The 25650-nt window shown below is 38.4% G+C and overlaps 1 protein-coding gene across 6 annotated transcripts in view; it reads left to right on the forward strand.

Annotated features, from left to right (window-relative positions):
* Positions 1–544: 544 nt before the first annotated feature.
* SNX14 (sorting nexin 14) overlaps positions 545–25650 on the forward strand; it is a 56635-nt gene continuing 31529 nt past the window's right edge. For 2 of the 6 annotated variants that reach the window (XM_075708483.1, XM_075708486.1), the window contains exons 1-15: positions 601–628; positions 740–860; positions 1719–1795; positions 1906–1984; positions 5646–5768; positions 8803–8846; positions 14123–14210; positions 18144–18228; positions 21283–21439; positions 21744–21819; positions 22685–22729; positions 22816–22896; positions 23041–23155; positions 24580–24735; positions 25026–25150. In XM_075708483.1, coding sequence (XP_075564598.1) covers positions 756–860; positions 1719–1795; positions 1906–1984; positions 5646–5768; positions 8803–8846; positions 14123–14210; positions 18144–18228; positions 21283–21439; positions 21744–21819; positions 22685–22729; positions 22816–22896; positions 23041–23155; positions 24580–24735; positions 25026–25150 — 1356 coding nt within the window. In that variant the 5' untranslated portion in view covers positions 601–628; positions 740–755. Of the gene's footprint in view, positions 629–739; positions 861–1718; positions 1796–1905; positions 1985–5645; positions 5769–8802; positions 8847–14122; positions 14211–18143; positions 18229–21282; positions 21440–21743; positions 21820–22684; positions 22730–22815; positions 22897–23040; positions 23156–24579; positions 24736–25025; positions 25151–25650 lie in introns of those variants that run through there. The other 4 variants (XM_075708481.1, XM_075708482.1, XM_075708484.1 and 1 more) reach the window with 3 other exon arrangements.

Consider the following 25650-nt stretch of genomic DNA (forward strand, 5'->3'; position numbering starts at 1 on the left):
CCCTCCGGGACCCGGCTGCTGCCCCAGGCCCGACCGAGCTCCCCCCGGCCTGGGCGCCCGCTCCTCCTCCGCTCTCCCCTCAGAGAAGCGCGACCCGCGGCCGACCTTGCCGCCGCTTCTCCCCGTGCCCCGGGACGCTGCGCTGGGGCCGGCTGGGGCCGGGCCCGCCCGCCGCGGCCTACCGCCGGCCCGCCCGCCTCCGCCATGCCCGCCTCCCCCGAGCTGCGGCGCCGCGGGGCGGGGAGGGGGGTTAGGAGAGGCGGGAGCGCCCGGCCCGGCAGCCGCCCCTTGCTCCTGGCCGGCGGGGCCGGGGCGCCTCACCCACCTCCCGCCGCCGCCGCCGCCGCCGCCTCGGGCCGCCCCCCGCCACCAACATGGCCGCCCGTCACGTGGCCGCCCGTCACGTGGCGCCGGGAGCGGAAGCGGCGCGGCGCGGCCTCCCCCTGCCCCCGGCTGCCGCCCCGGCCCCGCGCGGGGCAGCGGCCGCCATGGGCTGGGTGCGGGCGGCCGGGCAGCGGCTGCGGCAGCGGCTGCGGGGCGCAGAGGTGCTGCGGGAGACCTGCCGGCAGTACCCGCTCTTCTGCTGCCTCCTCCTGGGGCTGTGCGCCGCCACCCTCCTCCTCAACCGGTAACCCGGCCGGGAGGGCTGGGGCGGGGCGGGGGAGCCGGGCCGGGCCCAGTGTGGCGCTGGTGCCTTCTCACGCAGTCGTATTTCCTCCCTGGTTTTTTCTTTTATAAGGTATCTTCACGTTTTAATGATCTTCTGGTCGTTCGTGGCTGGTGTCGTCACCTTCTACTGTTCGTTGGGACCGGATTCCCTCTTGCCCAATATTCTTTTTACCATAAAATACAAACCCAAGGTAAACATGTCTGTTGACGTTCTTGTGCTTTCTTTAAATTTGGTAAGAATTCATGCTGGGTAGCTATTCTTGTGTAATTCTAGCTGCTTTCAGAAATACTACACGTCAGTACGGCTCATATCCACCAACTGATAGAAGTTTTGTAGCAAATACACAGTGATTAAGACTTTGGATTCTTCATGTGTTTCTGCATAGTCCCATCGAATCTACATATGCCTCTGAAGTCAGTGGTTGGGAGTGTCCATGGACGTTATTTTCTGCTTCACTCATTTTTCACTTTTGGCATTCGAGTAGCAGGTAGCTGAGAAATGACACAGTTGCATTCTCTTTTATTGAGACTTCTTTTCTAAAGATGCTCTTCCTTTGACAAGCCAGTGCTAAGTCTTCTTTGCTGATTGTAGTCAAACTCCTTGAAGTGGTACTGCATTTCAAAGAAAAAGAAAAAAAACATTCCCAAAGGGAATTACTGTTTTCTAACTTAAAATGCTTAATGTAGAATTTCATAGGACTAAAAATGTTATAGTTAACAATAGTTCAGGGCTATACGTAAGGCAAGTTTTGTAGAGAAACCAGCTGGTCTGTTGCTAGACCAGCTGATATACAGGGAGATGACTGGAGATGTGAATGGGTATTTACCTCCTCAAACTTTGTTTTAGTGGAAGCGGTTTTTCTGTTTGGTTCAGCTGTTTGTCATACTGTGCCTTGGTATCTTGTTTTCCTGCTGGGAGAGCAACTTTGTCTTTATGCTGTTCAGTTCTCTGTGATTTTATACTCTAAAAAGAAATTAATGAATGTGTCAGTATATTAAGAGAGTCATCATTTTGAAGAATGTAAACTTGTCCAAATATCTTCTCTTAGCAATTAGAATTGCCGGAGCTATTTCCCCACGGTCACAGTTGTGCTGTATGTGGCAAGGTCAAATGCAAGAGGCACAGGTAAATTAAATACATGGCACCGGTAAGCTTAGTATTTCTTATTGTGCTCATAGCAGTAAGAAACTTTCAATTAAATATTGTTACACCAACTTTTCCATGCTCTCCTACAGACCTACTTTGCTTCTGGAAAACTATCAGCCGTGGCTGGATCTGAAAGTGTCTTCCAAGGTTGATGCATCACTTTCAGAGGTAATTGCTGCTTCATTTCTTTAGTACCTTGAAATTCAGCGAGGTGTTTTGTGTTTTTTTTTTTTTTTTTTTTTTTACATATCTCTTAGATCTATTACCTCTGGTTCAGTAGATAGTTCAGATGTGCTTCCCATGTATATTAACTTGTTCCTGTAAAAGTCAAATCAGAAAAAGATATGACAGGAGCAGAGAGGCGAGATGGCCTACTTGTTAATACAGATGTGACTGTTCCTCTAGCAGTGTGCCTAGAACATAGAATAAACATCTATGTAAATTGGGAAGTATATAGGAAAGAATAGTTGTAAGTGAATGTGTCTGGTTCTCAAAAAGTTAAGGATTTCAACCTGCTTAGTTTGTTGAACTGGAGGTTAAGAGATGATTTTCTCCAGCTACAAAATTTCTGTAATGAAGATGATAGATAATGTGATGGTAGCTGTTTAAAATCATCAGACTAAGCTGTAACAAAATCTGTCTAAAAAAGAAATTAGTGTATTTACTCAAAGAAGAATAGCATAAATACCTGTTTTTTAATAAGACTGTAAATATTGTTTTGTTCTTTTCTCTATAAAAAGAGCTAACTGAAGAGCAATTTTTCTTTGGGTTTGGTTTTTTTTTCCCCCTTGATTGGTAATTGATGAAATATATTGGCAGCTAAATAGATAATGTTTTGTCCTTTTTCAAAGCTAGGAAAATTCCAAAGTGCATATGTAACTTAATCTCCATTTACTTAGAATTCCAACTTTGGAGTTCTAGGGTAGGAGGATGAACAGTTGGCATGTCAGAAGCGAGAAGATTCTTGCGTATCAACTCTCGCAATTAACAATATGATGTATCAAGTCAAAGCTGCATGCGTTTGTGGTATAAACTAACACTTTAATTCAGCTGTGTGTGATAGTGTCCTGGGCATGGCCCACAGCAAGATTAGCAAAAGAATGAAAACCTTAAGGGAAGGGAGGGATGGACAGCTGAGGAATGTTTTTAAAAAAACACAGATAACAAGTTGTAGACTTCCTCTGGTTTAATGTAGTGACTTCCCCTGCAATTTCAGAAGCAAACATTTATTGTTTTAAAATACTTAATCTGTTAATTTTTTTTAAATAATTTTGGGCTCAAGTGTATTCAAATAACAGTATTGCTGAACATCATTTCAGTAGGCTTATTTTTTTAACCTTGTCTTTTAATAATAGAATGTAAAATAAGTGCTTCTATGCATGTAATGTTTTTAGAATTTTGGGTAGCAAATAGCTGTGACAGTTTGCCAAAGGATGTGGTGAATGCTGAAGAACTGGAAATTTTTCTGTTTAGCTTAAATGCAAATTTAATGCTAAAAAAGTTCTTTGTAGTAAGTTATTCATAAGAGATACAAGTAGATACCCGTAGTTATCGTCTAAGACTGGTCTTTAAAATGTGTTGCTGCACGCTGGCATTTTGTATTTGATTGCTGTTGATGTAGTTCTGCTTTTAGCAAAGTGGTGGGGGCTTTTCTTTGCTGTTTCTTTTTACTTCAGCGGCACGTCCCTGGCCCTGCTTTATTTAGCAGCGTAGACATGTCTTTTGTATATCTATGCCATGTTTCTCATTCTTTTCTTTTGGTGCTTAACTAGAGGGAAGTACCAGACCCAAGTTCTGTACCTTCCTGGGACACTGAGCCAGGGTGATCGCCTTTGACGTACCCAAACAGGCAGTCCGTCTGAGCCACCATTTTCACTTGTGTAGGATACAATTTGAAATGAGACATCTCATTGCATTGTTCCCCATTGCAACTCTTCTGTACTGGTTGAAAGGGTTGCTGGGGTTCTGCCCACACTGTATTCCTCTTGATCATCTGCTCTGGGGATGCAGCCTGTAATGCGTGCCTGGAATTGGATAGTCTGCCTAGGGTTGGAAGGAGAGACTGCTCTTATTTTCTTTTGTGGGTTAGTCATAACGTTAGAGGGAAGCTGATACAGTGAGAACTGAATTAAGATTAATGAGATTCCAAAGGAGTGTGGAGTGCAGCCTGCTTCTGAAAAGCAGATTCTTCAAATACTTGGGATAATTCTGGGATTTTTTTTATTCTGGATTAGTTTTTCTAGTTCTTCCTTTGCAGGTTGAAGAGTTTTGGCAATGTTCTCATTTCCAAATGTTTCTAATTTGAATCAGTTGTATAGTCTTTAAGCTTGTGTTTTCAAGTGCTTACAGAATAATTTAATACACACTTGAATCAGAAGAAATCCAGATTTTTCTCACAAGTATGGATTTTTCTCTCTTGGCTTGCGATGACGGTTTGTCTCACTTAGCAAATTCTTAATCTTTTGCAGCCTTGTTTTGGTTATCTAGCTGCTGTACGTGGTTTAGAACAATAAGACAGACCTGTGCTTGGACTTTCCTCCCCCCTTCATTTATGTTTATTATTATATTTGAACTCTAAACTGCCTCAGCCATGCATCTATCAATATTCAATAGTTTGTGCCGTATCCTGCACAAAAATAGTGCAGCGACCTAAGTATAATTTTGTTTCTGGTTTCTAATCTGTTGTGCTTTATGTTAGTTTCCCCAATGTTCTCTTTCTTTTTGAATTAGGATGTGGTATCTGTTGGTCACTTTTATGTTGTATATAATTTCAGGTGTATAAAGGAGAATTTAATTCTGTTATTTAGTTAATGAACTCAGCTCTTTCCCTACAGTCTCAGTTTTGCTATGTGAGGGATGGTCACAAGTCAAATCTGCTCAGCTACTTTTGATCAACATCATGAAAGAAATGCCTTAGTGGGTCAAGGTGCTGTCTGTTGATCTCACAAATTTTCCTCTTAATTCTTCAGTTCTCAGGTTCTTGACTTGATTTTTGGGACGACAGTTTTCTCTCTCCTTTTTTTTTTTTTCCTTTTCTAAAAGTGAGAAATGGACAAATGCATGACAAGAAATAGGTTATTGTCTGAACGTTCTCCTTGCCAGTCCTGAACTCTCATAGCAACACAGTGGCCTATATGCTTTCTTATTGGGAATCGCTTGTTCTACCCTCAGGAAGTGGTCTCAGCTATCTAGTTGTACAGTCTTTTAAGGCCTTTCAAATTCTCATTGTGGTTTATTTATTAAATCCTTGCTCCTTTGCAATCTAATTTAGCCTGGTAGTTCTCACCTGCTACGGGATCATTCACCACTCAGCCCTACAGTAACTCCTCCTGACAACTGGGGTCTGTTCTGTGGTGGTCCACAGAAAGCTTGTCTTGGCAGCAGTAGGCTGACTAGCTTGCAGTGCTGCAGTGCATGCTAGAAAATAGTTTCTCTTTTTTTTTTTTTTCTTCAGCTGCTGCTTATATTGCTACCTGCTGCATTTGGTTCTGTGCTTGTAATCTCTTTCCAATTCAAAACTGCTCACACATAGTAGAACCAGTCATTTTGCAAAATGCTTGCAAAATAGGTAGGCTTTAAATGGAATGACTCATCATTTGTATTCAAAGCTGGAGAATAATACTTCACAGAAAAGGAAATTGCTTATGATTAGCTGTCGTCATTTGAGATGTCCTGTCTACTGCGTTGGCATGTGTGCATAGTGTGAGCAATTGAGCTTGAATAATACTGTTGGTGTTGCTAGAATGGAAGTGGGTACACATGTCCCACTTTCCTAGTGCTTTATGAAAGTGCAGTGGATGATGTGACAGGTTTTTTTTCTGACTTACAGAATCACACTGATATATTCTGGAGTGCTCATAGGGTTCATGGGAAAACTGCATGGACTGTACGCCTTGAACACCAGTTACTGGCAGTCAATCGCCTATTATTCCTTGAGTGCTTGTATTTTGTGGTATGGATGATTTCACACTGTAGCTGTTTCTTAGCTTCGGTACAGCACTTTGGTGCAAGGAGCATCATACGTAACTGCCTCTGCCATGCCATGCGTTTAGTAAATGTGCAAATAGGGACTGCTTTCTGTGTGTGCACTGGCAAGTCTGTGACATGGTTCAAGTGGGAGTCAGTTACTACAAACATGGGATAAATTTCAAGGAGACCTTATCCAGAGTGGGATGGGTCATCAGGTCTTGCATCTTTCGTCCTTTCCTTGCTGCTGATTCAAGAACCACAGGAAGATGATTCTCAGAACCATGTGTGTTTGGCTTAGCTAACAGTAAGAGTGAGATCTCTCACTGTTGGAAACAATTCTTCTAGTGGCTTTAGAAGCCTCTGGACTGTAGGCAAAGAGTGCCACCAAGTTATGCTGGCAGCTGATGAACTGAAATTGCAGTGACACATGCCTGATGGACAGGCTTTCAGTTCCAAAGTAGCAGTCATGGATAAAGCAAGCTCTTTGAAGAGGAGTGCGTTGTACTCCCTTTGAGTACACTGTCTTGTGCTTGAAGGCTGTCCAAGTGCATTTTCCACTACAAGTGGAAGGTGGTCTGCTGTTGTTGCTCTTGATGGGGAGGCACATAGCAAAAGTAGAGTAAGAAAGAAGAGGGATCCTTTAACAGACAGATGCACAGTATGGATTTTTCTGCAGGCCTTTGCTTTTGAAAGGCACTTTTTTTGAAAGAGTCTGCAGTTTGAACCCTGAAAGAAGTTTACTTTGTTAGAAACTCTGCATGGACAAAAATAATGTTGCAATAGCTGTGGGACTGAGATTTCTATGGAGTAAATTGGTTTATATACTGGCAGTGCTATGGAAGGCATCAGGGAAATTGTTCTGAGTAGTCTGATCTATTGCTCTTAAGGCCAATGGTCTGTGTTTGCTGACTGGAGCTGGATGTGATCTCCCTTCTGTTGTCTGAAGATTAACTTCCAAAGGAGATTCTCTGGGATTTCTTGATCTCTTCTGGCCTGGGAAGTAAAGCATCTGTTGTCATCTCCCTCCACCCTGCTTTTAATGGAAATACGAGATTTGGGGGCAGGGGGAGGGAGGTGACATTTAACTTACCTATCCATCGTCCACACATGACCATATTACAATTTCAAGATCTATTACTGCTATAGCACACACAGGTAGGAGAAAAGACGTTGATGACTTTGTATAGTCCACAATACAGAAATCTAAAGTTATCCCAAACTGGAAAACATCACCTCAGAGAGAGGGTGAAGGAACAAAATTTATCCTTCACCCTTAAAAACAAAGGGAGGAAAATCACTGTAATGGAACAATTGCAAAAGGGAGAGTATCTTATAAAATTTGAGTAGGTGATATTCTTAGTAGTGAAGACAGAAAAAGAGTATTCATCAACTGCTCGAGTCTGAAGGCTTGAGAGGAATTAAAAAGGCTGTGGTGTGCATTTTACGGAGTGTGCTTTTATAATCGTGAGTAGAGCAGAGGCATGTAGTGCCCTAAAGATAGTATAAATTTAGCAAGTCTTGAATTGTTGCAGCGCACACAGTGTGAATGAGTGCAGCAGCAAATCTTGTAAGAAGAGTAATACTTACTCTCATAAATGACATTTCTGTATCAGCTGTTACATTCTGCTTTCCTTTCAAACAGATTTTACATTTTTCTTTAAACACAGTGACTTCTTTTGAAAAACGTTTCCTTTTATAGACTACAGCACAGCAGTCTCATGTAGCAGCACACGTATTCTCTCTTACTACCCTGATCAGCATTGACGATGCCGAGCACAAACTGATCTCTAAAGCAGTGATTCCAACTGAGGGATAGGCTGTGACAGGAGGAAGTAGTGTGGAGTATATCTTGTGCTTATAGCAAAGGAGGAGAAATCTCAAGAAAATTTCATCCTTCCTCCTCCTTCCTCATGTTTCTTTTTCATGGCACTGTGTGATGTTTCCCCTTCCCTTCAGAAGTTTTCTTCTTGCTAATTGTGGTGCAAGGACTGTAACAGTTACTTGAAACTTTTGTGTAGGTGTAAGGAGAGGTGCCAGAGCTGCAGTCCGGCGAGCAGTACACCCTGTGTATGTATGTGGTGGTGGCAGCCCATTGATTGAACAGGGACTGTCCCCTCCCTGCTGTGACGTTGAAAGCCAAGCTGAACCAGGGCGTGCCGGTGACATGGCTGCAACTGCACTGGTTCTTCCTGAGTAACCTAGGTTTTCTGGCATGGGAAAGGTGACCATGGGCTTGCCCTGTGAGGAACAGGTTTGATGGAAAGGGTGGAAAAGATTTTCCTATAGAGATCCACATAGGTGAGGTATACAGGGGCTAGGAACAGGAGAGAGGAGGTCATGAGGATACATGTAGTACAAGGACTTTAGGAAGCGCTCTGGGTCAGGTCTTCAAGAGATGGCTGGGACCATAAGGCAGGCTTTCTTGAAAGCTGTGGTGCAGGACGTGGAGAAAGGAGAATGGCTTTCGTAGAAATTGCTTTTTAGGATTATTCTTTTGCTTTCTTTGTGAGTGGTGAGCATACAGGATCAACTGTCCCATTTGGAGGGTGAGGGAGCGTTGGAAAAGGTGGAGGTTTGGATGAAAAGGGATGGAGGTGTGTGTAAGTGTAGGATGGTTAGCTGTGCCTGTGAGAGGCTTCACACTGCATCAGAGTACAGGGACTGATCTGAAAAATTAGGGAAGGGCTGTTTGAGGTAAGAGTACATTTTTCATAGCATTCACCTAACAGACTGGCCATAGCACTGTGCTTCACGTTGTCGATAGTGCTAGTGGCAGCCGTTTCATGTTGATACCTGATGAAACCATCACTGTATTGCTATTTGCCCAAAGGACTGATTTTTACGCAAAATGATTGATCTCACAATAGGATCACAACATACACATTTGTATGTTAAAGTTTTACGAAGTAGGAATTATGGTCTATGAGTTTTGGAAGGTGATTGTGTTTTTAACTCTTCTAACAAGGATTTATGGTAAACTCTTTATATTGTAATGTGGTTGTCTTTGTTCTGCACAGGTGCTTGAGTTGGTGCTGGAAAACTTTATTTATCCATGGTACAGGTATGAGCTTTACCTAAAAGTTACTATTTTTGAATGTCATAAATATCCGTCAAACTGTTTAAGAAATAGTCACCTGACAATAAACATTTCTGTTTCTTTAGTAAAAGCATACTTTTAAGTGCTACAGTTTCATCATGTTATTGTTTCTTAGCAGAGTTGAACAGATCTTTTGATAATTTAAGCATGATAGAGGCAGTTCTGAAATTTGTATTTAATCTTAAAAACACTTCTAGATTATTCATTTTTATATGTTAATTTTCAAATAACTCTTACTTAGAAGTACATATGGTTTGATTAAAACCTGTGTAAAAACTCAACCCCCCCGAAATTTATTTCCAGAGTAGACACACACTGATCTTTCACATTGTTTAAAAAAAAAACAAACACTTTACAGTTTTTTAAAAACAAAAATTCCACTTTTAATTAATACAGAAATGGTATTTTGAATACGTGTTGTGGCCACCTTCTTGCAGAACATCTGGTGACTTGCTGAGTTTTAAGGCTATGAGTGGTTATGCTGAGCTGAATAGAGTAGTACTCTGTAAATAACTTTAAAATAGTGTATAAAGAAAAGACTATAGCTAATTCTTTTTTTTTTTCCTTGTACCTTTATATATTAATTATTGCTCCAAAGTACTTTGTAAGAAGATATTAAAAATATTTTTAATGGATCATGATGGCATCAATGTGTTAAAACAAAATTTTGCCTTAATTCTGAATTTGACTTTTTCATTGGATGGAAAGGTTCAGGTTTGTGCTAAAAGAAATTTATACTTTTTTCTTTTACTCTACGCTGTTTTTTTTTCCATCTCTCTGGAATCTAAAATTTTCTGGGCAGACTTCTTTGATTGTTTTTTAATTGTGGCCAATATCTGCATGTCTCACATCTGTCTTTGTGTGATGAATACACAGAGGTATAAAACTTAACTGCTTATGCGAACAGCAGAGGGAGCTTTAGCACCGTGTATTGTGAATGATTGAGTTGGAAAACTCGAGCTTTTTTAACTTTCAAACACAGAAAACTAGAGGATGTTCCATTGAGCTGTTTGATAAAGTAACAAATGTAAGGGAACTGTCTTCTGTATTTTGTAATTTGAAATCAGATAGGATTTTTTGCTGGTGGAAAGTGTCTTCAATGTCTTTGTTTTGGACTGACAAGGAAACTTGGATTCCACATGTTAGTTACATCTCTGACTCCCAAGATGGTGGAAGTCTGGAATACATCGTATGATGGGGATAGTAATACGCATTGTTAGAAGTGCAGTGCAAAATATACTTGGTATGGAGACAGCCAGTCTAGATTCTGCTACATCTTGCCTTCTGGTGAGCTGTATAGATGTTTCTGCACTGTCTTCTTTAGTTTTACATGGCTGCACCTCCAGATTTTGAACTAGCTCCATAAATTCACACCACGCTGATCAGAACTAATAAGCTTTCCATGAACCTGAAGTACTGGGAGTTCAGTGAGCTACCGTGCAGTTGTATCTGAGTAAGTCTGACAACTTGGTCCTGAAAGGCTTACTGGTTTTGGCTTAACAGTAGTAATGTCAGATCTGGTCTCATTTGCTCTAGACGTTCAGGTATTTCTATGCTTTCCTGTATTTCCAGCAACAGTCATGCAGGGAGGCCTTAACTGTGTCTGTGTGCAGCTGTTTGAGGTCTGTCTTGTAGATCATGTTACTTCTGACTTTTCCTACTTAGGTGTACCTACACTGTTTGTATAGCTCAGCTCACCCTGGAGAAAGGACTCTTGCATTCGTGAAATGTTTTTTCTGAGCTAACAAACCTCACTGACTCTGGATAATTCTTCACAGAGCTAAATCCAGAAGCCCATGCATCCAAACTATCCTTATTTAGCAGTGTGGGTAACCACCAGCAGGCAATTCAGACTTGCCAGACTAGGTTGGTAAAGCAGTTTGCTGCTTTCCCTTGCAGAAAACTCTGGGCATAATTCCTTATGCTGTCTGCCCCCTTTCAAGTGAATGGAACTTGTGCAGAAGCTACCCCCTCCCCCCCCCTTTTTTTTTCCTTTTATATTATTTTATTTTTTGTGCCCTGTCAGCTGATGGTGCCTTGCAGCACCTTCAATACTCTGGACATTGGTGAGGTAACATGACATAACTCACTCAGAAGCCTGGTCAGTTTAACACTTACCAGAAATGTATATTGCAAGATAAAATCCTAGATCTATTGCTCAGCAAATAAAGTGCTATAAGCAGGGAAAAGCTGTGGTTTATGTTTGTTTCATTAATAAGCTGTGTAAGAATTTGTAATACTTTATTAGCAGGTTAAAATTTAGAGGAAAACATCCCTAAACTTGGATCAGTTTAGGGGAATGAAGACTAGTACTTAAAATCCAGTGAACTCCACTGAAATAGGTAGTTATACCTATATGCAATTTTTGTTTGGTATTTTTCAAGGTATTTATACTGGTTATATTTAAATATTTGTGTGCTCAGAATTTTTTCAACTGTATGAGAAGAATAGGGCATAGTTGTAAGTAATCAAAGTTTGCAGAGCTACAAAACATTGGTCTGAGTCTATTGCTTATGCTGTATGCTGTACAATAAAACTATGTAATATCTTGCTTACACCAACCTCATTTTGAATAGGAGAGTTTAAAGATTGAATGAGTCAACTATGCTTAGTGAATTTTTTTGGTCATTGATGCTACTTCAACTCCAGTTCTCCTAGATTAGGCTAGAATCCAGTAATTACGGCATTTTTGTAATGCATTACTACGAAAACATTTTTCTTTGATAGTGACTAAAACTAGTGTTTGCACATACGGAGCTCCTTTCATTTTAAATGCAAGTAATGCAAGAAAAACACAGGTTTTCTGTTGAGTTACAAACCATAGCTTTACAGTTTTATCAGCTTGCAACTTATTTTCTTCATCTTTTTGATAGGAGTTGGCCAAATTTTGTAAGAATAAGTGATGCACAGGGGAAAAAAGAAATCACTTTGGTATTTGGATATGGTTTTCATTTGTCAGTAGATCCCATAAGAATTTAGATGCAATAGCAGTTGGGTGTATCTCTTTTGAGACACTGGACTTAGTAACTGTTTACAATTAACAGACTGAGCCTTTTTCTTTTAGCAAATCTCTCCGTTGTACCGACAGTTGTGTTTTTAAGTTTTTCCTCAAATTCTGGGAAAATGCAGCCAATTTTTAAAATGTTTCCAAGCAAGTTATTTGGACTTTCCACTGTGTCATGAGAGATTTGAGATTTTGCAGGTTCTTGATTGTTTTTTCGCCAGTCTTCAGTCTGCTGGTGATTAAAAGAATGTCTCTGCAAACCTGTGGAGTGTTGTGAAAGTACGTGGCATAAAGTCACGTCCAAGTAGAATTAGCCACGATACTGGTTATCCAAGTGTCAATAAAGTAACAACTTCTTGGTCCAAATTACTTAGTGTATCTTGTTTGTCAAATACCAGTAATAGTCTTACAATTTGTTTGCTAATCCCTTGGCTTCCTTTGACAGTGAGGGTATTTGCTAACCATATTGCTTCCAAAATGTCAGCTGCCGATCTTATAACAAACCAAATGTTCCCCTACAGTATTCTTATCTGCATATGATTAGCTGTTGGAGGATGGTTGTATTTCTTATGCCAGGGTGCTTTCTTTGAGGTGCTTTTTCATGCAATTAGTTGCATACTTTGACTGTCAGGTCACTGGTATCTGTACCTAGCATTTCATCTGCAACATGTGTTTGAATGCTATATAACCCAGCCTAATACTGCTTTAAAAAAATTAGATGCTGAATAATATGAAATGATGTTGTAGGCATAAAATTTTTATTTTTCAAATGTACTGTTGTTGCTTGTACTGATTTTTTTTTTTTTTTAATGCAAATAATGTTTGCGTTTACTACATATGCAAACTCATTTGTTACCAAAAACTGTGATGGCTTTTACATATGGTCATTAGCTAAAGCAGGATATAACTTTCTTTGCTGTGTTATTACTCAGCTATTACAATGCAGTTTTACCAATATCTTTAGTCATACCCTAATGTCCATATATGCTTAAATGCTGGTAGATTTTTATTCTTTCTGTTGCATTTTGTGGAATCCTGCTATCATGGTCTTTTTTTCTACTCAGTTTAGTTGCAGTTTCTGCATCTAAGACTTAGTGTATTTCCCATTTTCACTCAGTTTCCCAAAAAAGACATGGAATTAGTCATTTTTCTTCCTGAATCAACTTTAAGTATTTTTACTGTGATTTTTCACTGAACATCCGTTATTGCAGGAGATGGAAACTGGCAAGCTAGATAATAAGTTTAGGTGATATTTTGACATACTGATTTGGGAATCTGTTTAAATTCTTCTTTATTTCTTTGTTTCCAAGCAGAAACCATGCTAAATAATGTAAATTCTGTTCCGAGCAGCTATAGGTTCTTGTTTTGTTTTCTTTGTAATTGATAGTTTCATGTTTTATGCTACATCAAAAGTAGATCAACTTTTCAAAAAACAAGTTCAGTCATTTGTTGGTTTCCTGTGCTATGCTTTTTTTTCCCTTCTAGGAAATGGCAGTCTCTGTTTAGACCAGAAGTAGGCCCAATTTCATATTTAAAAAGGAGAATATTATTGTATTAAATGGCATCTAAGTTTTAGAACTTGTTGAAAAAATACCAATGAAAGTTTCCTATTGGAAGAGGCTGAGCTGAAATACAAGGGATGTACCTGTTTCATTAAAAGCTACATGAGAAACTACCAGTTTTATAATAAAACTTAAACAAAAGAAGTTAACAAAGCCAGATTTGTACTAAAACAGAAGAAAATTATTTGGAATCTTGGAGTATAGAAGATCTTGTAGTATGCAATATGGAAGATACAATTTTGACTAACTTAACTGGGGTATGTACTTGCAGTACTCTTATTCCAAAGTCTTTGCCAATATTAATTCAGTTTCGCTTCATGGCACTGAAACAGGAAGCATTCACATATGTGGAAACTTAAGTTAGATTTTACTCTGTCAAAATCATACAGACAGTATATTAGAGCAGGAATTGGTATATAATTCCAATTTACTGACATATTTCTTAAACCACTGTTGTGTGCACAAACATAGTGGGAATGCTGTGTATTTCACTCGAATAGAAGACTGCTTAATCTGCCCACACTTGGTAGCTTTCATTTCAATTAATATCCGTTGAAGTGTCACCATTGAATGTTCTTATTCCAGCTTTTAGTAGTGCCAAATGTATTGTGGTTAGATTAATATAAATGTATTTTATTCTGTTTTCTTCTGTGACATGCTTTACAACACTGCAGAAATATTACTGATGATGAATCCTCAGTGGATGAACTGAGAGGCACGCTGCGGTTTTTTGCATCTGTATTAGTTCGGAGAATTCACAAGGTAAGGTGACTTAAAGGTATGAATGTTGCTTTTCCATCAGAAGTAACTGATACCCATCTGTTTTTTTAAAATGGTGATTCCAAAGTCAGTCTTAGGGTATAGGCAGTTTCCATCTAAGTTTCTTTCTGTTATCTGTTCCCTCCTTCTGGAGCTTATCCTATTCCTGGTTATAAACCATTTTTCAAGATTTGTCATTGGAAGTCTTCAACATCAGGTTGGACACGGCTTTGAGCAGCTTGATCTAGTGAAAGATGCCCCTGCCCATGGCAGGGGGTTGCACTAGTTGATCTTTGAAGGTCCCTTGCAAGCCAAACCATTCTATGATTCTATGGTTCTTGCAAATGGATTTATTTTTCACACGAATGCAAGGTGTTATTAAAACCTTGGGATGATCTTCTAGCTGACTTATAGTGACCTAATCTAAGTGGAAACAATTTTGAGAATTAATGAAAAAGAATTATTAGAAAATGGTTAGCAGTGTACCTGTCTGATAGCTTCTGCTTGCTTGACTTCTTTAAATGCAGACAAGGTCCTTGCATTGTCTATAAAGAATAGACTGTCATTAAGTGAATAGCTTACTGTAACAATTAAAACAGGTATGGTTCTTATATTAATGTAGTTCTTAAGATACATTCTGAAGACTAACGATTCAGATTTGTTATTCACTATGTTTAATATATTAGCACACATACTCTGTTCTCTGGTAAAGTGCTGCAAGCCTGTTTTACAGGAACTGCTTCTGAATTTCCGGCTATTCTAAGCAGGAAAAGTTGGTAACTCAGTTTCCAGGTTTACCCAGCGCTGGCCCCTCTGTTGGAGCAGCTACTATGAATACGTGTCTTTTTTTCCCTTCTTAGTAACAGCAATATTTCCTGAGCTAAAGTTGTACATGTACTCTGTCATGACTGATTAACAGCCTGATTCTGTCCTTGTTATGTACCAAATCCAGATGACTTTCTTGTTTACTCTAACTCAAGCATGTTGCTTTTTAAAGTGAACATGGGGGAAGATTAGGAAATGTCTGTGTAGCGCAGACATTCTGTGGAGTTGTGAAAGTGGAGTAAGTCTTTCAAAGTGAAAAATCTAGAGCAAGGTCTTAAAATTTAATTTGGACTTGTAATACATGCAGGTGTTAGTTGCACTGTTTGTAGATTGATTGTTGATTCAGAAAATGATGATGTCTCCTTTGTTGATTGGGTAATAAGGTATTAATTGTGTTATCTCAGACCAGCTCTAGCATCTTCAACTAAAGTATCAGTTTACCATATCTGCCTTTAACAATAATGAAGTAAATGTAATATTTAATTCTATATATCTGGGTAAACAATATGTGCAACAAAAAACTTAAGACACGTACAAGTATTAAGCACTGTCAGGAGAACTACAAAACAAAGGCCATCACAGAAATGCATTTCTCTTTACAAATGTTTAGATTTATTTGTATCTGTCCTACAGAATAATATAGTTTATTTTGTCTCTGTGTGTGAAGTGGTACGGCTATCTCAAGCAAAATGATACTCATAGTAACTTTGTGTTTTGGAACAAAATTGAAACTTGGCACACACAGTCACTCAGGGAAGCATGTCGTCTCATGCTACGCTATTTGTTTCAACTCATACTTTTTTTTCTGCTGAACAAGTGTTTCTGTGTGTGTACACACCCCCATACAGATTCAGACAGCCTGAACTAAGAGCTGTGATGCATATACTACTGAAAATTTTGTGCATAGAAATCAGAGTTGATATGCAGGTTGCAAATAAAATACCAACTTTTTGTCATTTTAAGAATCCTAGTTTAAAGCTTCAGTAGTTAGCTGAAAAGGGTTATGACAGAGTGTTTTATAGCCTTTCAGCTCTGATAGTATCCTTTATAACTTCATTTGAGGAGAAATTAATTACTGGTTATGAAGTAAAATAGTCTTATACCTTTGCCAAACAGCTGTACTTTGATTTTGATTTATTATTAAATGCTTGAAAGCAATAGTTGTAGCTAATAGAGATAAAATTTTTAAATTCAGGAACTACTATGTGTAAGAAAAACCAGACTTTTTTTTTTTTTTTTTCCTTTTTTAGGTTATATCTTTATACTTTTTTGCCAAAGAATCTTCCACTTCTGAATTAAGACTTAAAATTACAAATTGCTTCAGTGAACAATTACTTTGTTTTCTGTTTAAGGCTGCCTAGGTGGGTTTTTTGAGGTGTGGTTGTTGAACACAGTAACAAGCACTTCAGGCCAGTCAGCTCTTAAGTATATGCTGAAATACTCCTCTCCTTTTTCTCTCAATCTGGATTTTGTTGCGGCCATTTCTGGGTTGGTTATGGATTTTGAAGGGAAAGTGAAGGGTTTCTGTTTGTACGGTGTGGTGTAGATAGCCCTGCATCTGGTTGAAATTTTTGTCAAAAGTTGATAGTGTCTACTACAGTGTGGATAACAATTTGCTTGCTGTGCTCTTTGACTGACCTCTGCAGGAATAAACACTCCTCTATCCCTATGTTCCATAGGAAACTTGATTTATTGACATTACTGTTGAAATGTGAGTCCCAAAGGACAGGGTTTTCCATTGATGAGCAGAAGCTCCTACTTTCTTGCTTGTAAATAGGAGTTGACCTTAATTTAGTTAGTTAGTTTTGGGCAGTTCTAGTCAATTGTACTAGCTTGTCTGAGCTTGCCAGGTCACGTCATAGCTGTGCACCTCAAATATTACAGGGGAGTGTGCAGGAATACCTGCTATTCTCCTTGTATGAATGAATAAGAAAACAACTTTCCTCTTAGCTCTGGCCTTTGCAATTACACTGTCTCTTTCCTTGTCTTGCAAGAAGAACTTTGATGGTTCTGTTTCATTACTTAAGGTCTTTATTTGACTTAGTATTGAGGAGGGACAAACATGGGAAAAAAAACACGTTTAGAAGTCTTAAATTTTGAACATTTGCAACTGCATGTTTCTGCTTCTCTGAGATGTCTTTTGCTCTTGCTTAAAATAAAGGGCATGCAAAGTGTAAATCAGTTTCTAGATAAGTTTATGTGGAAACTGCTGCAGCTGATAAAGAAGAATCCCTTGAAACTCTACAGGCTGGGGACTGGCTGACTGTGGAGAGAAGCTCTGCTGCAAAGGACCTGGCCCCATAGTAGACAGTAAGCTGAGTATGACCCAGCAGTGTGTACTGGCAGCAAAGGCGGCCAAAAGTATTCTGGGCTGTATTAACAGGAGCAGAGCCAATTGATCAAGGAAAGTGATTATCTGCCTTTACTTGGTGTTCTTTAGATGGCATCTAGGGTACTACATCCAGTTTTGGGCTCCCCATTACAGAAGAGACATTGATAGAGTAGAGCAAGTTCAACCAAGGGGCCACCAAGATGATTGGGGCTGGCGCATTTGACCTGTGAGCAGGAGGATGTGATATCATTGTTGGCACTAACAGTCATCTTGACTCGGTAACTCAAATTTTCTTTTGATTCTGCCGTCACCTGAGCTGGGACGCTTTTTCTGCATATATAGAGAGAGTTTCGCTTTGCTTCTAGTCCTTGTGGACAATGATTGTTGAGGGTTAAGGTACAGAATTACTAGAAGCAGAGTGTAGTTGACTTGCTTTTGTTGGTGGTCAAATCTTCACGTAGAACTAGGTGTCATATACTGTGACTTGGAAATCAAGCTGTATTACTAAATAATTACTGCAATGGAAGAATCGTAATGGGAACAAGCTGACAATAGATGTGTTAACAGTATTGCTTATGACATTTAGTTCTACATGATGTTGTATGCTTTGCCCAGAAGAATGAGCATACTGTCAGGTCACCTAGAGAATTCATGTGTTGTTTCTTCATTTTATGGTTAGAATGGGGACATATAAGCAAATTAATATGTTTGATAGTTGTCTGTAATAAATTTGGGGAAAAAACTAGAACAAGTCTCTTTGTTTTAAAACTGTTCTTTAGGTGGATATTCCAACTGTTGTAACAAAGAAAATGCTCAAGGCAGCAATGAAACACATCGAAGTGATAGCCAAGGCCAGGCAGAAAGGTAAAGACTTAATACATTCTCAGTTTCAAAGAGCAAGTATAAATGTTTCTTTTTGCATGTTTGTTGTTATATTTGCTAAATCTTTTCATCCTCGCTGCCTTCGCTTTAAAAAAAAAAGTGATCCTTTTGCATTTTTCTTCTGGAGGTTGCAAAGACAAATAGGGAAAAAGTTACAGTACAAAAAATTTCTGTTTTGATTTTCATTGCCCCACCTTGAAAATACTAAATTTTCTTCTCTCTGTGGTAAACAGGAATGTGTTTTTTGTCTGTTCAGAGCAATCAATATATTTAGTAACGCTGCTTGAAGTTTATCCTCTCTATCCAGATGAGCAATTATAAATGAAAGGATTTGCACATCCGTGCACTGTCCTTAACTGTAACTCTTATAGCTAGAATGCTTTCACATCTGCACACTAGCATGAGCAGTTAGTGGAGTTGTTCAATATGTTGAAAAGGTAGGTTTATGTTTATAAGCCATGCAGAGACTTTGAGTAGTAGCATATTTAATTATTATCCAAATAAAAATATCTTTACAAGCCTAATGTAAAAATTATATTAATACTGCACATTGAAGGAGTATTAGGAAAATAGAACACTCGCTCTGTTGGAAAATAGTTATCTTTATTTTTTTCACTGGCTGTGTTCCACAATGCTGTATCTACTAAATGTGGTTCCATTCCATTTTTAAGCATAGCTGTTTACTTTCACTGGAGTCATGAACTTTCCTCCCTTCCCTCAAAACGTCTGCTTGATATCCATAAATATATGCCATTGGCCCTGTGAGTAGTGGGTAATGAAGAACATGAATAACGAGCCATAGTGTGATCATGTTAGATGTTTTTCATGGCACAACAACAATTTCAAGACACTAGATTATCCAGCAGTGTGCCCAGGTGGCCAAGAAGGCCAACAGCATCCTGGCTTGTATCAGGAATAGTGTGGCCAGCAGGAGCAGGGAAGTGATCGTCCCCCTGTACTCAGCACTGGTGAGGCTGCACCTGGAATCCTGTGTCCAGTTTTGGGCCCCTCAATACAAGAAAGACATTGAGGTGCTGGAGCATGTCCAGAGAAGGGCAATGAAGCTGGTGAAGGGTCTGGAGCACAGGCCTTATGAGGAGCGGCTGAGGGAACTGGGGTTGTTTAGTGTGGAGAAGAGGAGGCTGAGGGGAGACCTTATCGCTCTCTACAACTGCCTGACAGGAGGTTGTAGTGAGGTGGGTGTTGGTCTCTTCTCCCAAGTAGCTAGCAATAGGATGAGAGGAAATGGGCTTAAGCTGCATCAGGGGAGGTTTAGATTTGATATTAGGAAAAATTTCTTCACGGAAAGGGTAGTCAAGCATTGGAACAGGCTGCCTAGAGAGGTGGTGGAGTCCCCATCCCTGGAAGTGTTCAAAAAGCGGGTAGACGTGGCACTTTGGGTCATGGTTTAGTGGGCATGGTGGTGTTGGTTTGATGATTGGACTGATGATCTTAGAGGTCCTTTCCAGTCTTAATGATTCCTAGTTTTTACTTTCTTTATAAATAATCCAGCCCCCAAGCCAGGAAACATGAAATTGCTACTCTCCCCTTGATTGGTTTAGTGGTGGACTTGGTAATGTTAGTCTAATGGTTGGACTGGATGATCTTAAAGGTCTTTTCCAACCTAAATGATTCTATGGTTCTATGATTATCTTGCAGTGCTGTTTATGCCAAATTTCGTATTTCCTTTGATTTCTACTATGGAGTTGAAAACACTTCTTTAGCAGCAAAGAACTGTATTTTAAATGTATGGCACTGAAAATATAGCTATTTTCTTCAATGTTTTAAAGGAAAAGACTCGTTCCTTGAGGGCAGATATGTGAAGTAGCAGCTGAAAATGACTTTTAGTACTGCTTTCTGGTAAACATTGCTAAACCAGCCACTGTAATACATGATTCAGAGGCAGCTTTCAGGCCTTGCTTTGGTTGCTAATTGAGCCTAGCCTTTTCTGTTTATTTTCTAAACGCTTTTTAAAATTATTGCTTTAGGGGGCATTTCCTTTTTTCCTGTTCTTCTTACCATTACGTCTCTTAGTAATTCCTCAGTATTTGCAGAGACGCCTCCATCATTCATTACCTGTCCTTGCCAAGAGTGCATGCCTCCTCTCTGCTTTTAGTGACACCAGCTAGGCAGATTTATCAGGCAATATACATTCCTGCATCCCCACTATCAGCTGATACCATTCATGGTTCTTGGTTGTGAAGGACAAGCTAGCAGGCTTCTGTACTAAATTCAATATGCTAGAAATGAGCTTTAACCTTCTACTACATAACAGGTATGTATTAGGTACCTGACCTGTGACTGGTGTGGTTCTTGGCATGAGGCTGTGCCAGATTGCTAGTGCAGCTAGGTGTGATTTATTACAGCTCAGTTCTTGCCTTTGAAATTATTTGAAGGAATGTAACGTTGTTGCTTCTAATTAATATGTATAGTTTTTAATCTGATAAAGCAGGTATTCTTTCAACTCCATACAACTACTTATAAGAGGCAGCACTCTTGCAGATCCCCATGCTGGTTTTGGTTTGATTTATGTTGTGTTTATACGTTCCTTCACATTTGTTTCTAAACGTTCTAAGCAGGAAATGGATATAACAGGATTGAATGAAAATTTAAGTTTACATTGATTTCAAATTGTGTTGTAGGCAAGTCAATAGGTAGAAGCCCAATAAATGGGAGACAGTGAAGGAGGTCAGGAAAAAAGCAAGTAGAGGCAGGCTTTGAGCAATGCATTTTTTTAGAATAATCAAGATGTTGAGTTCTTCAATAATTATAAATGAGAAAAAATTCTGGAAAACATGCAAACTGCAATTGTTTGGTGAAGGAATTCTTATTTCAGTGTGAGGTTTTACTTTTACATGTCCAGGCTTCAAAGTCTAAGCCAAGGTTCTTTTGTAAATATTCAACATCGCATCCTTTTTGGCAGGTGTATATGTACTAAAAGTATTAACTTTTTAGCTCAAATGAAAAGCAGTCACCTCTTATTTCACAATAAGAAAAAGCTGAAACAACTTGTAATACTGTTTTTTTTACTTGCAGTAAAAAATGCAGAATTTTTACAGCAAGCTGCTTTAGAAGAATATGGACCAGAACTCCATGTTGCTTTGAGAAGCCGAAGAGATGAACTTCACTACTTAAGAAAACTTACTGAACTTCTTTTTCCTTATATTTTGCCCCCAAAGTCAACAGAGTGCAGGTATAGAAATTATTTAGAATTATATTCTTTAAAGTATCTGCATACTATGTAGTACAATAATTTTGGGTAGTGAAAGAATGAACTCCAAAATCATCCTCATCATCCCTCCTTGTTATCCCTTTGCTTATGGGTGTTTTGATTGGTTTTAAAAATATTCTAGCACACTTAAGGTATTTTAGTGTTTAATAATATTTCCCAGTAAAATATAATGGCATTGGAAGCGTCACTTAGAAAATTATGTAATCTAGTATTGGTTCTGATTTTTTTTTTTTCTTTCTTTCCCCCCCCCCCCCCCCTTTTTCAGATCCCTGGCTCTTCTGATACGAGAGATTCTACCTGGTTCTGTTTTCCTTCCCTCAATGGATTTCTTAGCTGATCCTGTAAGACTTAGGAGCACAGGCATAATCTTAACTTATTCAGTATTACTGTTTTCTTACTAAGTATATTGTGGTAAAGCAAATGAGGCACAGTGACTTGACTTGCTGTGCATTTTGGCTGGGTAGAAGAAAAAGAAATCTTGTGGCCAATGTTTTTGTTTGTTCATTGTAACTGGTTTGAATGCTTAACTGACTAAAATACAGTATTGGCATGATCTCTTAAGAATGTATTTTTAATGAGGGACTATTATTTCTGTCAAATGGGAGAATACCGTGCTAGTTATAAGCACCTTCTAATTGCTATAACTACATTGAAACAAGGGCTCAATTACTTGAGCTCTAGCTGTATGTATCTTTATAGCAGTGTAAGTAAACCAGCCTTTTTTGCAGCTGTATTGAAATCAATTCTTTTGTCCTTAATTCTGCAAATAAGAGAGTGTTTATTTCTAAAGATGGAACACTGCCATCTTTTATTTTATTTATGCATGTATTTTAATAGGCAAAATTGCAATACTTAAGAAGGTATCACCTAGCTGTGGGCAGAAAGTACTGTAGCTGTGGAAGTATTAGTAGTTCATTAGGTCTGCAGGAACAGTAAAAATACTTTGTAGAGCTTTCCTCCACTGGGTAAAGAATGTTTCTGTGCAGGACTCTTCGGAAATTCCCTGACTTGTAAATACTTGAAGGACACTGTTGAAGGTTAATTCTCAAACATGTGTTGCCAGGCTTTGTGGTTTTGGTTTTGGATTTTTTTTTAAATATTAATATATTCACAGGTTTAAACTTGGTCATAACATAGTAGTGAAATGATTTTCATCTAATCTGTTGAGTTTCTTTAATAGTAATTTTGTATTGTGTTTTCCTGCAGGACACTGTCAACCATTTGCTGCTGATCTTCATTGATGATAGTCCAGTGAGTACTGACAAAGTTAAAACAGTAGTAGTTTGTTCATCCATTAAGGAAGCTTTCTAATTGTCTCTTGTCATTTTTTTCTACAGCCTGAGAAAGCAACTGAACCTACTTCTTCATTGGTTCCATTCCTTCAGAAATTTGCAGAGCCAAGAAATAAAAAACCATCTGTAAGCAAAGGCAACATTTATTTCCTTCCCTGTTTTAAATAAGTATTTTACTTTACCTGTTGTTTTTGTTCTACAACTCCTTGCATTATTTATGTACTCACTGAAAGTTTGAACATTAGCTGACTGCATTTTTTACCTATTAAGGTCCTAAAACTGGAGCTAAAGGAGATCAGAGATCAGCAAGACCTTTTATTTCGGTTTATGAACTTCCTGAAACAGGAAGGGGCAGTCCATGTGCTGCAGTTCTGCCTGACTGTAGGTAAGATTGCATACGTGTGCTGAGGTATGTTTGGCGATCTCTAAAAGCTTTAAGCATTCGCACATTGAAGTGAATATTCTGTCTCAGAACTAGGCAATATTGTTAAGTAAGAGATTACCTTTCAGGATCTGTGCTTACTTTCTTTAATATGTCCTGATTCTTGAATGCTAATCTTGGCAATGTTAATGTCGATGTGGACTGTAGGTCTTAATTGTATTTCTGTTTATTGATAAAGGTTGGACATTTTAAAATAGAATGTTCTTGTAAGAAAAATGTTCTGGCCACTGATACAAACTACAGTTGCCTTTTTTTAATATGTGGTTACTAAAGTATTACTAAAATAAGCTGTTCTTCATGAAAAGCTTTTCATGTTCTTTTAGCTTTAAAATTCTGATTTCTGTAAAGAATAGAAACGTAACAGGAACATTAAAGGTGTTGAAAACTTCTGTTCAGTAACCTGTACTTTGGTTACGAAGTGTGCATTTGGTTTTACCATTACACAAGTACTGTTTGAAAAGCCTTCTGTTTTCCAATGATAAGATTTTCTGTGAAGCTTCTGTAAGTTAGAGTGGTTTATTTCAAGTTTTTTGGTCAATTAGTAGTTAATCACTGGCGTACCAAAATAATGGCTTTTTGGTTTTTGTTTTTAGTAAATGAGTATTTCCATGTTGCATAGGAAATAATGGGTGCGTCTTCATATCCCGAGCCCATACATACATCAGAAAGATGTGAAATTAAATTAGACAGACTTTATCTCATAAAATACTGCAGAAATCATTAATCTTTACGTAAGAGAAATATAAATAATCTCTGTGCATGCAGCTTCTTATGTGCTCATAATCCTTCCAATTGGGATGGGCCAATAAATCAGGCAGGATTGCATAATAATTGTGCTGAACAGAATTTTTATTTTGTCAGGGAGGTTCATTCTCAAGTTAGTATGATATTAAAGATATTATTGAAAATATTATGATGGGTTGGGTCTTAGGAATGAAATAGCAGCAGAATAGGCACATGACTGGTATAAATGGCTGTTGGGACTGTGTGTGTCTGGCATGAACTGGAAATCATGCTAGAAGAAAACTACAATTTACAATTTGGTAATTTAGGAAGAAAAAATTCATTCTTCTGATTCATTCACCAGCCAGGAACAACTTCATGGATTTATCCTTACTGTGATAAGGAATAATTAGTTTTAATTGCAATATATTTTTAGTAATAATTTTATGAACAAATGTGAATTATAGTAATAAGGCAGCTACCTTATTACCTGAGATTTTGAAATGTCTTCTGTTTCTGTTGATTTTAAGGTTTTACAAATTACTGTATTTGCTGGAAAATGAGTTGATGTTATATGTTGCTTCAAGATGCTATTTGTTAGCAAAGTGGATCAACAAATGCATTTTCTTTCCTTTACTTCTCAGAGGAATTCAATGACAGAATTTTGCGACCAGAACTATCGGATACTGAAAAGATGTCTCTTCATGAAGAAGTACAGAAAATTTACAAAACTTACTGTTTGGATGAAAGCATTGACAAAATTAGATTTGACCCTTTTATTGTGGAAGAGATTCAAAGAAGTAAGTTTGAATTTGAAAGGAATAATTTACACTGGAATTTAAACAGCACTCTGTAATAAAGTGAAGACTAATTCATCTGAATATGATCAATCTTTACTTTTGTTATAGTTTTGAAAGTTGTTACCCCCTTGCTATATTGTGCTTAAGCCTTGTTTTGTCAGTTTATTTCTGTTTTTTATGTCAGACTTATAGTAGCTTGCAAAGCAATCACAAACTCAGACCAGAAAAAAACTCAAACTTTCTATGCCCATATATATCTGTATCTATTTATATTTACAATTTTTTTATAGTTGCTGAAGGTCCATATATGGATGTTGTGAAACTTCAAACTATGAGGTGTCTTTTTGAAGCTTATGAGCATGTACTTTCTCTACTTGAGAATGTTTTTACGCCTATGTTCTGTCACAGTGATGAGGTAAGTCTGAAAGATTTGAAGAGTAGTCTTAAAGCAAGACTTTATTTTTTTAGGATACCTTATTCACAACAGTCGTGCGTGTGGAACTGAAAAATATGTCTCCATTTTTCACTTCAGTTAGCATGCCAGAGCTGAGACCACTCTCAGTAAGAGAATTGAATTTATTCTAGTTCAACACACCACCAACAGAATAAGAAAACCTCTTCATTTTTTGATGTGACAATTTGTGTATACCACTGCTATTATAAAATCCTCTGCAACCCTTCTTTTATGATTGCAAGTTTGGCGTAAGTCATCTGCATGATAGACATAGAACATTTTTAAGAATCTATTTACTTTTTAAAATACAATGGTACTTAAAGAAAGATACAAAGGTTGTATTTAGGTACCTTCAGCTGCATTCCAGCAGCTAAAAGTCAGGTGTCTGTTTTCAGGAAGGTCATTCAAAGCAATTTACTAGGCATTTGAGATTGTTCTATGATTAGGTTCTGAATGCAAGT

This window comes from Pelecanus crispus, chromosome 3 (genome assembly GCF_030463565.1).
Source record: "Pelecanus crispus isolate bPelCri1 chromosome 3, bPelCri1.pri, whole genome shotgun sequence".
NCBI classification, from domain to species: domain Eukaryota; kingdom Metazoa; phylum Chordata; class Aves; order Pelecaniformes; family Pelecanidae; genus Pelecanus; species Pelecanus crispus.